This window comes from Fusarium phalaenopsidis (genome assembly GCF_050370095.1).
Source record: "Fusarium phalaenopsidis strain FUZ10S chromosome Unknown contig_32292, whole genome shotgun sequence".
Taxonomy (NCBI): Eukaryota; Fungi; Ascomycota; class Sordariomycetes; order Hypocreales; family Nectriaceae; genus Fusarium; species Fusarium phalaenopsidis.
Window position 1 is genome coordinate 1459509 of NW_028145410.1, and position 15125 is coordinate 1474633.

Genomic DNA, 15125 nt, shown 5'->3' on the forward strand with positions numbered 1-15125 from the left:
GGAGAAAGGAGATGGCAGGGCCGAGGTTGACGAAATGAGCCGCTGCACAATATGACCCCTCATAAGACGACGTCGAGGAAAGGACCCGGAAGGAATCGACTATCAAGGAATGGACGGTCCAGAGAAGGAACCTAGTGATGCGCAAAGTCGGTCCTTGGGGAGCCGAGGGGACGAGGATGCAAAGTGATTGGCAAAGGGCATCCAGAATTAGACGCGCTCCCTTTGTGCCTCCGGTCCGGCAGTGGCCTATCGCCCTTTGATATGCTGTGTTGGTTAGTATTATGAGTGAGGTGGTGGTGGTAGCACCGAGTCTAAAGGAGCGTAGACAAGAAAAGAAAGGGTTGGGAGGATGGAAGAGGAATTAGGAAGAGGCTTCGGTAATGTAAGGAGAGGGGGGAGCTGAAAGTGAAGCTGAGGACGTACGTTTCGTTACTCTCGCTCTTGGTTCCTTACTTTCTCTCCTCGTTCAATGACGACGGGGTCAAGCAGCAGAAACAACAGGGAACCAGGTCTAACCTGTGGGCTGTGCGTCCAGCTGCCTTGCACTGAAGCTGAAGAAGCTACCGACTCGTCACTACGAAAATGCTCCAGACCCTGTCCGTGGTGGATATGGCCCGGTCTGCACGGTACCTTATGATTTCCGCTTTTCCCTCCCTTCCCCTGCGCTTTGCTCTTGTACCTGCGTCAAGCCGCGTGCCGAGATGCACGAGAGCACCAGTCGGGCAGGCCAGGGCAGATGGGACAGGGCAGGGTCAACTACCTATCCTGCTAGTGAGTGCCCCTGCTGACGGCAGGCCCTTTTTTCGTCTCCGGGCTGGCTGAGGAGCTGCTCAAACTGGGAATGAGGAGTCTTATTGACTGGGATGAGCGTGGAGTCGTGGTGGAACGTGGAGAGTGGGACGTCGGGGTGGGATAGACATGGACTCGCAACGCCGACCGACACTTTGATGAAGCCAGGTACGCGGAAGAAGAAGTGATTCACTTTTTTACTCTCCTGTGCATTTATTGACATGCCCTCATGTCTTACATAGTACATCCGGCCTTGTCCCAGACGCCGATGTTGTATTATTCCATTCTTGTCATGCCGCTAGGACCACGATAGGATCCGTGAAGCGGCTTCGAGAAGGGGTCATACGGGGATGCGCTAATTGGGTCATTGACTGACGTGGGTAAGGGAATTGTCCAGGCAAGGCCACAAGCTGCTGCCCTCATCCCAGCTTGTCCCTGACCGAGAGCCGGGGGCGAGCGAGGTATGGATGAAGGATCAATTGTGATTCCCACGGGCTGCATATCGAAATGCTGAATTCGACCAATGCAGCATGACGGCGAGCCTTGTCAACATGGACACATCACATCACTCGATACGATAAGCACTGTTCATAATCTTGTTCCTGCGTCTCCCACTGCTTCCGGCCTTGACTATCGGCCTCCGCCGCCGTAACGCCGGCCGTGATAGGTTCAGGTGCCCCTGCAGTCCAAGTCCAGGCCTCGCCGAGAGGACGGGGGCTGAAGTCGTGAGGAGGCTACCTTTTTTTCCTTCTTAGCCGCCGTTTGATGACGGCGCAGCGCCATAGCCTCTGGCACATGCCATAGGCTGAGCTTCCAGCCCTTCTGGTGAGCCGCGCGAAGCTTCCATGAGTGTGACCGCCACCGGCTCCGCAAAGAGGCAGATGACCTCTTCTCACGGACGCATTGAAGAGTGGGAAAAGGTTTGGGGCGTCGAGTTCGGCTTTCCTTTTTGCTTGTTCGCATCAATTGGGCGTTGCTGAATCAATTACCGAAGCCTGACATGGGATGGCTGGGTTCATGCAAACGATGACGCCGCATTGTGCAAAAGCATAAAAACATAAACAAACAACACAACAACATAACAACACGGCACAGCATTACATCCAATCGCAATGTTGACTTTTGGTTGGTGACGACGCCAGTAACGCGGGTGCAGCACTAGATATGTATGGCCGGACGTGTCGTCCATTGTTTTTCTAGCGTCACATTCCGTCATGACCAAGAAAACGAAAAACACAGCCCGTCCGTCAATGGCCTAGGCTCCGCATTAACACCCTCATTCATCTCATTTCTCATCCAAGGTTGTGCCTGAACAAGGGTCGAAGCTCCGGCCAATTACGTTTAGTAACCCCAACCTAGCCCTTGAAGTGCCCGTGTAGGGGTAGATGGTGGGGTGGACTGCCATCCGAGCTGTTGTGTGTGTGTTTGTGTTTTTCCCATGTTTTTCTTCGTCAGAGATGATCAGATCTGTGGTCCCGAATCGATCGAGACCGTATCCAAAAATAAGTAGCAGAATCGGGTTTGCCTAGGGAGCTCTTGTTTGGAGTACACTCTTTGCAGTCCACGTCTGGAGCAAGGTATCGTACTTCACCCCGGCCAATTGCAGCTCTGGGGTCCAACCTTGGGACCAGTCTCCCACAAACACGTCACATGTGAGTTCCCATCCCAATATCGCTTCCATGCACATGTGCGAGATCCGATCGCACGTCTCTGCACCTGAAAGGAGATGCTGGGGTTTGTGCATAGCTTGGTCACCATCAGCTTACTCCAAAGGGGGCCACCAGTGGAAAGGTATCAGCATAGCCTACCACCAGCTTCACTTCCGGTTTGATCAGGCACGCTTTCTTTCAAGCCCCCTCCAAAGCACCGACCACAACGAAAGACGACCTCGGTTTCACGGGTTGAAGCCGTCGACTCCCCCATCACTGACCTAACACCAACTCTTACACTCAGCAGAACTACATATCTAAGGGTAGCCTAAGATAAAATAAAGCTTATGTACTAATAGTAGGCAAAGGATTGCCTCTTTATATGATATAAAAACAAGAGTAGTCATAGGATTTGAGAGTGGTTAGGGGTGCTTTGCTATCCTAAGTACTATCTTGTTTCTTTCTCAGGTAGTCAACATGCCTCATCCGTCACCTCATTTCTCCCCGTCATCCAATCGCTCCCGTAATCCTCGCCGTCCCAATCAAACCAGAAGTGAAGTTGGTAGTTGAATGAGATGCTGTTTTCAATGAACTCCACAGAGTCCGGATTGGTAACTTGGTGATCCAAGGGGCAGCTTTTTTCCTCGCCCCCAAATATCTTTCGCGTCCTTTGGAGGTAACGAGTCTTGGCTAAGCTTCCGCCTGTCGCATTGGGGGGAATGTGTGCACCTATAGGTTCCTAAAACGATGTAAACATCAGAATCACGAGCCTTGCTTAAGACTTTTCATGGTGAGGGAAGATACACCAGATCCAGCCCCCAGCGGCGGAGGAGTCAGGCGTTCTCGAGCGGGACTCTTCATGTCCGTTGCTAATATGGAGGTCAATGAGAATGAGACAGCGGCCAACCTTTGGCATATCTACTACCGTGGTTCAAATTAGCACCTAGAGGGAGGGGAAAGCGTAACAGAGCAATCTGCATGAGGGTTCGTGGCCTTTGGAAAGGCGCAACTATCACAAATTGCAAGAGTGCTGGGAGTTGCAAGGGTAATTTCCGTAACGCCACCTCAGCATATACGTTCCATAAGGATGGCTTCTCGTTTCAGCAAAGTTGGTGATATAGTTGTTAACTTGAACGTCGTGTCTTTCTCCTGTCTAGTCTATTTCCTGGCCAGCATGCCAATCAGCAGTCTCTTTGATAGCTTCATGCTTCCCATCTGGAGCATTATCATCGTCCGAGATTCATTGCTCTTGGTCGAGCTGGAAGAATCCGACATCCTAGTCATCCTCATCGTTCACGCCATCCCAGTCCGTCCCGTCATCCATATAAGACTGTTTAGCGCCAGCGATTGCTGCAACTCGGAGAAGATCCCACTGCAGCTCTAGCATATCCCAATCTGGGAGATCAGCTGGGTTTTCAGCGCGTATAGTGATGACATGCCCCGTCTTGAAACGCAGCCACCCTTTCCGATCCGCAAACCTGTTACCCCATGTCTTGATGTTCTCAGCGTCCAGGCCAGCGTGCTGGAGGGGGTTGTCGTAAAAATAGGAATTGAAGACCCTAAATGCGGAGGGCTTTAACCAGTGAAGCTGAAGTCGCCTTTCGTTGGGGTCGGCACTTCGAATAGGCTTAAAGGCAAGCCGTGCACCACCAAATAAGAATTGCGAGGTGGAGTTTAGTGAGATGTGGTTCTGCGGAGACTCCACGAAGTCGGGATTGGTGAATGTGGCTATCCATGAGGCAGCCTTTTCTCCCCAAAACACCTCCAGGATCGATTGGAGACGATGGATCTCCTGCTGGCCGTTGCCCATACGCGGGAAAAGGCTCAAAGTACCCATAAGGCGTGATCCTCCCTCAAGGATGCAAGGCGTTGCATTTTCTTCATCAATGCTGGGAATGGTGACCATGCGGTCTCCTGGAACATCTGCCATCGTTATTCAGTCAGTGTCTGCCTATGTACAGTGAAGGAAGAGAAAGGGTTCAACATACAGCTCTGGATTGCCTCGAAGCCATCTTTGTTCAATCTTGCCATGACACCGTCAAAAAAGACGTCGGGGGACGTCTTACAGGACTGGAGCAAGTCTTGGAGTATCTCTAGGGGCGCAACCATCAAGATTCCAGTCGCGGTAGGTGTGAAGTAGCGAACGGGTATCCTGGACCGCCTGAGTTGATCCCATTCTGTAATTAGGACTTCTCTCACGGCGAAGTCGGTGATATAGTTGTCGGTTTCGGTTTCGATGCGATCTGTTGAGTCTTCAACATCGTTGGGCGTTGTCCGCGGAGAGAGAACCATGGTTAGGTCGTAAGAGGCAATGACTTGAAAAGTATTGGCGCATTATCCCCCTAAGAGTAGCAATAAAGATATAATGAGATGAGGAAGGGCTTGAGGGCGACCTTAGGGTCGTGAGATCACTGGGAGTCTCTTTGGATCCAGGACAGTCTCGCTAACTGGAGGCCAACTTCTCCAGGGCAGCGCAATGCCTCCTGAAGATGTGGCCACGATAAGTTCAGCACGTTGTGGGAGCATGGCATCGTGAATTTATACTAATTCGTTGCCTGGCTTGTGTCATTGGGTGGGAAAACGCATCTACCTATTGATTGGGGCAGCTATCTTGTGTGTTGTTGTTGTTGGTGCTACTGTTGCTGCTGGTGCTGCTGGTGTCGCCTCTGGTCGTAGCACTGCTGGAAGAGCGACCGCTTTTATTATTCTTGATGAATTAAGCTTTGTTGAGGTAGAGTATTCACGTGGATGCATCTGAAAAGCATGTTTGGTGTTGGCTCTTGTCTTGCAATCGAGCATGATGACCTTGTTGTGTTGACGACTGTATTTATCTTGCTAGGTTACACTCATGTTCTATCCACAGCTAATCAACATCGAGCCCTCGTTGATGCTACCTCTCCAGGAGGGACGTTTGGCCCGCTTGTGCAATGGATAATCTAGGTCGTTTGTCGTGTATTGTCGACAGCGTTTCGTTGTGCACGACCTAAAAACCCAATCAGAGTGGAGGACGTCTCTGCAGCTCATGGCTTGATAAAAATGGGGGCTCGTCAGGCAAGCCCCATTTTGACTGGCCTATTTTTAGACATGGCCTTGATCGATTCGGTGACCACGGATCTGATCCTCTTCGGACAAGGAAAACCTTGGGGGAAACATGTATTTTCGAGTATTGTAGCACCTTGGATGGCGGTTTTCAATTTCTAGGTTACCATGATATGCCGGATTACGCAGAGGAGGCAACACGTGAGACTTCGCTGTTTAATTAGAAGACATGGCATCGATCTCTTTAAAGCATTGGAAAGGTGTTATTCTATAAGCAAGACTTCTACAATTCTCTGTTATTTATATTTCTGTGGTGGTGCATCCGTGCCGCCGTTTTTTTACAATCAGTTTTCGGCGCCGTCCTGTATTGACAGTTGCGTTGTTATTGACTTCGTCGATACAATTTTCGAGATCCGCCACGATGATCAGAGCAAAAACCATTGTTACGCCAATAGTTACTAATACCAGGCAAAATGATGCCAGAATCAGTACGTTAATAGCCGAATGTAGTACAAATACACAAAGAAGCCATGATACCGCAAATAAACGTCGAAACGAGAACAAAAATGAGAACTGCACGATTCAACAAGCCGTTACAGGGTAGCAAAGTCTAAACGCGTCCCCACAGCCACCGCGTCTCCTTCCACGAAACCACCACCAAGTCACATGACAGTTTCTAGATTCCTCCGTCTGAAAGTTGATTTCCAATTGTTGATCGCATTTACAACCCAACCGTCAACACAACCCAAAAAAACCACAACCATGGCTGATTCAAACACAGAAACCGCGGCTCCCGTCGCCGTGTTCAAGAAGCGAGGCGCAAAGGGTAAGGCGAACCTGCGAAAACGGCCCGCGACGCCACCTCCTGCAGACAGCGACGACAGCGACTATTCATCCTCGGAAGACGAGTCGGGCCAGCGCGTCAAGCGGCGCAAGAAGACTGTCACCGTCACAGCTTCCTCCAAGGACACCGCGACTAGGGAAAAGGAGTTGACGGCGACGGTATATGCTGCAGATCGGAGTGTGCCAATCACGAGTACCAACGACGCCACAAAACACAGCAACTGGTACGACGAAGACTCCAAGGATGCGCTCTCAGCCAAGAACCTCCTGGGCTCAACAAGATCAACAACAAATGATTCGCAACCCGATGGAACATACAAGGGACTTTCGAATCAAACATCATTCATTCAAAAGAACCCCGATGCCCCCACCCGAACCAAGGGTCCGATGAAGGCGCCTACCAACATCCGAACAGTTACGGTCATGGACTTCAAGCCAGACATCTGCAAAGACTACAAACAGACGGGTTTCTGTGGGTACGGCGATGCTTGCATCTACCTCCACGATCGAACGGACGTCAAGCAAGGATGGCAGCTGGATCGAGAGTGGGAGACCGTCACGAAGGGGAAGAAGAACCTGGGCGGCACCGTGGTTGCGAGCGCCAACCGTGACAAGAAGGAGGAAGTCGACGAAGACGAGGCAGAGGTCGCCATACTCGAAAAGATTCCCTTTGCGTGTATAATATGCAAGGAATCATACAGGGAGCCCATCGTGACGAGGTGTGGCCATTACTTCTGTGAGCCATGCGCTCTCAAGAGGTATAGGAAAGACCCGACATGCGCCGCGTGTGGGGCTGGGACAAATGGAGTTTTCAACTCGGCAAAGAAGTTGAAAAAGCTACTGGAAAAGAAGAGGGAGCGCGAGGAGAAGAAGAAGCGAGAGGCAGAGGAGGCCGGCGAAGAAGAGGCATGAAGCAGAAACAAGGGGGTTGATGAGGCTGATGAGATAGAATCACAGAGTAGAGGGATATGAACGCCATTGATGGGACAAAAAAGATACCACGGCACTTTGAATAATGAATCTAAGCCATTTCTAAAATCCCACACTCACTACCATATTGAACCATTTGCTCTCGTGATCTAAACACCCTACTTCATTCCCATCATTGCATCAAGAGCCTCTGTCGCACGTGAGCGAGATTTGGAGTATGACGTGCGTCGCGCACCAGGATAAGATAAGCCAGGCACTCAGCAACAAGGCCCGCCTCTGACTGGATGATCTGCAGTGCAGCCAATGAGGGGTCCAGGCACCCCACCATTAAGCCACCACCGCCTCCATGTGATCGCTTCATCACTTTGTGAATGTGTCGTTAAGTTACAAACCACAGTCATTGCCTTTTTTTCTCTAGGCTTCTTTCTATCAGTCATACCCAAGGCAACCGTTGACAGAACCCAAAGCTGTCAACATTTGGGACCAGCCTTGATCTCTTGTTACTTATATTTCGCATCGTCGACTTGAAGCTTTCACGAAGCTCCGACCCCGCATCTTCCACCGCTGCCGGTACTTGTCTCTCTATAAAGAGAGCTTATCTCGCTCGCCCTTCTTTCGGCTTCATCGTCCACGACACACATCGAACCGAAGCCTCCTTCGCACTCGCCCATCATGAACTACATCTACTCAACAGTCAACACCCTCCGGGACCGCTACACCCCCGTCACCCACAAGTCTACCTTCCGCCAGACGGGTCAGATCACACCCGAAGAGTTCGTCGCGGCCGGAGACTACCTCGTCTACAAGTTCCCGACTTGGTCCTGGGGCGACGCCGACTCTCCCGAGCGCCGCGTCAGCTATCTCCCCCCGGGAAAGCAGTTCCTCGTCACCCGCAACGTGCCCTGCCACCGCCGTTTGAACGACGACTTTGCCGGCGACGCTGGCCACGAGGAGGCTCTCGTCAACGACGGCGAGGACTTCAAGGGAGGCGCAGGAGATGATGAAGATGGATGGCTGCGCACCGGTGGGCTCGCGAGCTCGCAGCCGCTGAAGGTCAAGGAGGTGAGGACGGTAGACGACTCTGGAAATGTCGGCGACCGAGAGGTTGTGGAGGATGATGAGATTCCTGACATGGAGGACGAGGATGATGACGAAGCTATCATCCGTGATACCGGCGCCGACTCCAAAAGCAGGTAAATTGACTCTCGCATAACCCCCAAGAACTTTTACTAACATCTCAGCGGCCGTCGAACTTACACCCTGTACATCATGTACACCACCTACTACCGAACCCCCCGACTCTACCTCTCGGGCTACCTCCCCAACGGCCAGCCCCTCCCTCCTCACGACATGATGGAGGACATCGTCGGCGACTACAAGGATAAGACTGTCACGCTGGAGGACTTCCCCTTCTTCGCAAACAACATCAAGATGGCCTCGGTGCACCCCTGCAAGCACGCCTCGGTCATGAAGACGCTGCTCGACCGCGCCGACGCTGCCCTGCGACTGCGAAGGGAGAAGCTGCGCGCCGGAGCCAGCGCATCTACGGCGACGTCGGGGATGGAGGGCCTGGTGGATGAGATTGATAAGCTGGATGTCAAGGGCGCACAAGAGGCGGCGGATAAGGATGAGTGGGAAGAGGTGCAGGAGGCAGAGATTGATGATCACGAGGTTGCTATCCGTGTGGATCAGTATTTGGTTGTCTTCCTCAAGGTATGTCCCCAGTCTTTCACCTGATCAAGTCTTAATCACTAACAAATCTCTAGTTCATGGCTAGTGTAACACCTGGTATCGAGCACGACTTCACCATGGGAGTCTGAGCAAGAGCAGATAGTCAACAAACGTGAGGAAGAAAGGGCCCGTGGAAGAATGCCAACAAGATGAAATGAGTTTGGGAGACATGGCGTCGATGGTGTTTTGATTGCTTAGGTTGTTTCCTTGGATGGATCTTGAGTCAGGTAGAAAGGGTAGATCTCCCATCTTGTCATGAATGAAATGAAGCGATAGTTAACTTCACAAAGGGCGCAAGGTAAACTTGATGCTCAATTTCTTGTTCATCCGGTATTCTCATAGAATCATATTTCCTTAAAACTCCAGCACCTGCAACCTAGTCCGTCCTAATCTGGCCTCCCAGTCTGATACCTTGGCCATCGCATACCATTCCCATCCCCATCCATATCAATTCCATGGTGCTGAAGCATCCTACCTACAAACCCCCAGGGTATTAAACACGATCCCCGATGCCCTAACACGCATCGACGATATCAAATAAGCCCGCTACCTTGCCTCCATAAACTCATAATGCGTCACTGTTGCCCGCTGCTGCGTCCAAAGTGTTGCCGATGTCCATGTCCATGTCCATGCCCCTGAAAATAAAACAACGCAATGGGTCTAGTAACCGAGCCCCCGTTACTCCTTTTTCTATCAAATGTTTATCCCTTTTTTAATCCTTTGTCGTGAAACCTCATGTGTGTGCTCGCTCGCCGTTGAACCTGACTGAAAAACTCAGCCTGACCTGAAAAGACAGATTGCAAATTCGACTAGACGTGTGCGTCGTGTTGTTGTGCTGTGCTGTGCTGTGCTGTGTCGTGACATGTGAATCGTGGCGTGCGTTAGAATACCGCTCAAGAAAACACCAAACGCAAAATGTTTCATTATCATGAGAAGCGTCAAACGTGCAGCTGCGTTGGGGGAGGTGTCGGATTATCATCCCAATCTCCCTCTGAAGGAGGCGGAGCAGGCGGAAGTCCCGAAGCTTTCCAAGCCCAGGACGGCCATTGAAAATGTCCTCTTGTGGACCAGTTGGGGAGATAAGACTCCTCAACCCCATCTGTTTTGATGCTCCGTGGAACCCCTAGAGCCGCCTTGTCCTACATGGCACCGAAAGGAGCGCCAAAGTTGGACGTGGCTTTAAACTTTAGGGGAACATCGGCGTCGATCCCGTTGTCGCTCGTCTCGCTATCGTTACCACTGTCCTCGGCGTCCGCTTGGGCATCTACCGACCCGTCGCCGCCGACATGTGGAACCTTTTGGCGCTTTTGTGCTTGTGCGTTCAAGCCCGAAGGACCGGCTCCCACCTCCAAGTCTTCGAGGGAAGTCTGCATGACAGCCGGAAGAGCGTTCTGCCCTTGGCTGATGGGCTCCAGTTTCTTGTTGACAGCCTCCCAGAAAAGTTCGTCCTTTGCCGGCATGTTCCTGATCATGAGTGGTCCTTTGAGTGGTTTGTCGCCCTCATCTGGTTCAAACACGGGCTCGGGATGGTCCAGGTTCAGTTCCTCTTCTGCAAAAGATACAAACGAGACCTTGGAGTCACGCCTGGCGGTTTGTACAACGGTAGCTGCAGGGTCCTTAATCGGCTCTTCTGGGAGTGCTGCTGCAAGGTCGATAACCGTCTCAACGGTTGGCGTCGCGCCTTCGCCCACAATGGCATCCGTGTCGGTCGGATTGACAGTGGGAAAAAGCGACAGAGAATGATTGGGAGTATGACCGGCGTGCATCGTTAGCCGGCGAGATTCCACGGCCGAGAGGGCCTGCAGAGTGTATTCCTTTGACGACCCGCGTACATTTGAGGGTCGTCCAAGTCGTTCTGGGTGTTGAGTGGCAGGGCCAGGGGGAGACGCTATAGGCGAGGAAGGGTTGTCGGTAGAAGTTGTGCCATCGGCAAAAGTAGACTTTTGAACGGCGGTGGCCTTGAGGGGAATCCCTTCCAACTTGGGATCAATCTCCTGAACATCAATGACCGGCACGGGCGTCGTGGCGTCATCTGAAGGAGATGAGAGAAAGTCCCTGGCAACTGGGTTTTGAGTCTGCATTCTTGGATCCAGGGGGACAAAGGGGGATGATTCGGGTTGTGTGATGGGAGAAAGACGGGAACTGCCTGGACTTAAAAAGTGAGGTCTGCGAGATGCTCCGTCAAGACCCGGCGGAAGAGATGACGCATCGCCCGTCGATAGACTAGCTGGAATGGCTGGGTTTTGCGACCTTGACGTAAGTCGGCCCGGTGGAGCAGAAAAGTACGAGTTCTCCAAGGAGCCATCGCCGCTTCCACCTCGCTGACTCGCCAGAGGCGATACCACGCCCGTAACCTGGATGCTCTGGGCGGCGACGGCTTTGAGTGCATTGTTTTCTCCTTCAAGTCGATGCATGCGCTCCTTGAGATCCTCGATCTCTCGAATCATGTTTTCCTTCTCCGTCTCCCAACCCACTCGAACTTCGTCCATGATGATGCGCTCTTCCTGGTAAACTTCTTCGGCGCGTCTTCGATTGGCCTCGAGGTGGTTCCGTTCTGCTTCCCAAGCTTCACGAATCATAGCGTTTTGCTGAACAAGTCGTTGGACCACATGCGACGGTGATTGGGAAGGCGCCACGGCATCGGCAGACACGGATCTTGAGAGTGATGCACCGACAAGTCCGGAAGACACGCTGGGAAGAGGAGCTGTGGATGAAGGTGGCAGGCGGTGTTCGTGAATTGGAGGAGGACCTCCGTACGTGGGAGATATGGTGGCTGGTCGAGCTTTGAGAGATTCGAGAGACTCAGGCTGGAACTGGATTGATGAATGGTGCGGCGGAACAGACTGCGTAGCTCGCAACGCGGCGAGTGACTGGGGAGACGTCTCGCTGGGCTGCAGAGACATCGTGCTGGCCGGAGGGATCCAGCCACGCTGGTTCTGGTGTTGGATATTGTTTCGACACGAGTTCAGATAGTGCTGCGGGTATTGATGGCGAAGAGTTCCGGCTCGTGGATATGAGTTGGGAGGCGAGATGTGGGAGTAGACGAGAGGATCGTTGAGGGTGAGACCAACGTCGGTGTCGTAGGCGCCCGAAGGCAGGAAAGCCTCGGGCGAGAATCTCGTCGCCATGATCATGGAAGGTGCGTAGAAGGTCGGTCACGGTGGAGTGAGGGAGAAATCGGAGGAGTAGCGTAGGATCGTTTTTCGTTAGGAAGGCATTGGCCAGGAGCTTGGTTTCGATTGTTTTCTTCTGTCCTCGATTCAATCGTGATGGCTTAATCGGTAGGAAGGTCGAGTCGGTTTCTGAGAGTATAGCAGGTCCCGAGGAATTGAACAATCTTATCCTCCAGGTAGCAAGCACGAGGGAGAGCAGCACTAGGGAATGGTGACGACTGCCGAATATCAAAGTATGACGCAAATGGGTCCGCCAGGCGCAAGGCACAGGGTCCCTTTTTGTTCAGGTAGTAGCGGGAGGTAGGGTTACGTCTTGGGCTGTGCGAGGGAGAAGCTTGATTCGAAGCAGGCAAGCAAGGTATAACAGAGTAGAGCACGACGTGCGAGGGTGATGGACTCGAGGCTGTTATCTAGAGATTCACATGGGAATGGAGAAAAGATGGAGAAAGGGACAGGAAAGTGAGTCAAAGGCGAGGCAGGAGCGAAATAGCTACCTAAGTAAAAAGACGGTGACTTGCCTTATTGATCCATTCGTTCGTTCCTGCGCGGAAGCCAAGGTCCCTCGGGTCGGTACTGGGTCTGTACCTTCCCTGCCACCCCGAGCAAGCACCCGGTGGTGGTGACCTCGCCCGGTGGAGATGGGAGGGTGCGCGTGCTGCGAAAAAAAGTGTGGGGAGCGCCTTCCCGGTAATAACTTGTTCGCTAGTGGGTGCTGGCGCCCCGTAGCCATTGGGCGTGGCGGCACCTGGCAGGTCGCCCTACAGCGCCGCTCCCCTGTAGCGCGTCCTGTAGCGGGCCACCGGGCCCCTACGGTTCACTGCGGCCCCCCTGTGGCATCCAATTTGGGTCCCCTGCAACCAGAGAGATTCCCGTGCTCCCCGGGCCCGAGCCGGAATGGCTGCGGAATGGCTGGCGTGCATATGGGTTATGAGTGTGTATCATTTCATATTTGGGTTTGTTTGACGAGATGGAACATGTACTAAAATAAAGCACACATCATATGTCATGTCTAGGTTGCGCTGAGACTGCGTTGGCTATCTGCCGATGGAGCTGTACCTGCCCGTGAAACACGTCCAGTACAGTACGTACCTCTACTGCCCAAGATGTCTCGCAATCATCTCTCCGCTTACACAGTCACGGTCGACAATCACTCGCTGCGTTCCCTCGAGACTGCCCGTGGCAAAGTCGCCTCGAACATTGCCTTTTCATGCATTCCGTTGTCTCAGCCTCCAAGGCATTGTCTCTGGCGCCTCATATCTTTACAGAACGGGCGGTTACGGGGGAGACCGGACAGGCGGGAGAGCAGACGGGCACCCGGACGGATTAGATCATTTCAGGGCGTACGTTGATGTTTACTATATGTGCAGCGCAGTGCATGGTTGCAGCCTTGACGTACTGGACGTCGACGGCTCTCCCTCGGAGGTTCTGTGGTCAATCTGCGCTTCAACAGATGAACAGACAGGGGCAGGGGCTCCTGGAAAGCGCGCCGACGACATGGGGTTCATTCGAGGCGGAAGAAGGACCCTGATCTTCATGTTGCCTGATACCTCGGCACTATTGCAGCTTTGCCCGGCTGTTATGGCCATGGGTGGAAGATGCAATTCAGGGCTTCTTTACCATGCCTTCTCGCCTTTACGGTACCTGATATCAAGGTCGCACGCACACCCTGGCATCAGATCATTCAACGTTGGGTAACTTGGCTCTGTGATCGCCGATGCGATGCCATGTCGCACAGCAAACCACATCATGGACAGCTCGACACCACCACCGGCACGCCCCTAGTCTTTCCTCTCTGCAAGGGCAACCTCCACCGCGGTCCGCCCCTTCAACGCCTCGCCCAAGCCTCGAGAACCTTGGAAACCTTGATTGGATCTTCTAGGCCCAGTGTCTGCCAGCTTCTCCCGTCTTGTTCCTTGCCGCAGAATTCAGAGCTCAGGCACACACTTGCAGAGCCCAATCCACGCTGTTAGAGTACCCACCACTCGGTTCTTTCGGGGAAGCGCGCTCGCACACCGCACACCGCACGCGACAGCTCAGCAAGAGGTTGTTTGCTGGCAACGCATTGCAGCCCAGTCCAGTCCAGTTCAGTTCAGCTGGGCCTCGACGACCACGGCGGTCAAGACCTCCTCATCTTTTGCTCCGACACAAGAGCTAGACGGGGATGCGCCCTGGCTGCCATGTGGCTGGCTGTTTATGGACGCAAGGAATGTGGAGGCCGCGCAAGCCAGAGGGGAACCAGCACGGGAGTCATCCAAGTCATGGAGCTAGCTGATGCTTTGATCTAGATCCTCAATCTGCCCTCGACCTCTGACGGCCTTCACATGTCAGTGGCTGTCTCTGGCTCTGACTCGGACTCGAACTGTCCCTGAAGCTATTTGCGGACCGGGGCCCAGGCTGGATTGGAGATTCCTAGACCTGGCGCTGTCTGACAGACCAAGCATGTACTCGCTGGAGGCTGCGCAGATGCGCGAGACAAGTGATTTCTTCTTGCACAGTACTAAGCCCCTCAACACATACCTGCCCCCGACTCGTGGCGTCATGAACTGACCGACAAGTCGGGATGGCAGGCGGCGGCCGCTGTCAAAACCCTTTGTGCTCCCTCGTCTCGACAGGGGGGACCAGGACCCTTCCCGCTTGGCTCGAGTCTTGCGAATCTCGTCCCAATTAGCCGGAGTCTCAAGTCGCACAGCATGACTCTCGACATTGACCACCCAATTGCAGAGTCCGCATTCTTTCAAGCGGGTATCGCAACTCGGCGCAATGCAGTTGATAGCACCAGCGTTTTGAAGCCAGGGCCCCTCAGTCGCTAGTACTGTATTCCCCGCTCAACAGCAGCAGAAGTGCGGTTGATATCGTGCTCTCATTCGCGGCCGCAGACCCGACAACTCCGACGGAACGGGTCTCCGGATCACGGCCCCACTACCCACCGAGCTTGACGGATCCATTCTATGGCCACTGTCGTCACGAGCAG

At 53.1% G+C, this 15125-nt stretch overlaps 4 protein-coding genes across 4 annotated transcripts; 2 read left to right on the forward strand and 2 right to left on the reverse strand.

Annotated features, from left to right (window-relative positions):
- Nucleotides 1-3714: 3714 nt before the first annotated feature.
- On the reverse strand, nucleotides 3715-4730 carry LRP88_04748 (uncharacterized protein; the record flags this gene model as incomplete). Its single annotated transcript, XM_083241315.1, has 2 exons — nucleotides 3715-4361; nucleotides 4427-4730. The coding sequence occupies 2 exons, from the start codon at nucleotides 4728-4730 to the stop codon at nucleotides 3715-3717; spliced, it is 951 nt and encodes a 316-aa protein (XP_083102463.1).
- Nucleotides 4731-6239: 1509 nt separating this feature from the next.
- Nucleotides 6240-7232, forward strand: LRP88_04749 (U2-type spliceosomal complex subunit CWC24; the record flags this gene model as incomplete). Its single annotated transcript, XM_083241316.1, has 1 exon — nucleotides 6240-7232. One exon carries the CDS (start codon nucleotides 6240-6242, stop codon nucleotides 7230-7232), a length of 993 nt encoding a protein of 330 aa, XP_083102464.1.
- Nucleotides 7233-7922: 690 nt separating this feature from the next.
- LRP88_04750 (autophagocytosis associated protein) lies at nucleotides 7923-9070 on the forward strand (the record flags this gene model as incomplete). The annotated part of the gene is made up of 3 exons (XM_083241317.1): nucleotides 7923-8443; nucleotides 8492-8963; nucleotides 9017-9070. 3 exons carry the CDS (start codon nucleotides 7923-7925, stop codon nucleotides 9068-9070), a joined length of 1047 nt encoding a protein of 348 aa, XP_083102465.1.
- Nucleotides 9071-10120: 1050 nt separating this feature from the next.
- On the reverse strand, nucleotides 10121-12109 carry LRP88_04751 (uncharacterized protein; the record flags this gene model as incomplete). Its single annotated transcript, XM_083241318.1, has 1 exon — nucleotides 10121-12109. One exon carries the CDS (start codon nucleotides 12107-12109, stop codon nucleotides 10121-10123), a length of 1989 nt encoding a protein of 662 aa, XP_083102466.1.
- Nucleotides 12110-15125: the final 3016 nt, after the last annotated feature.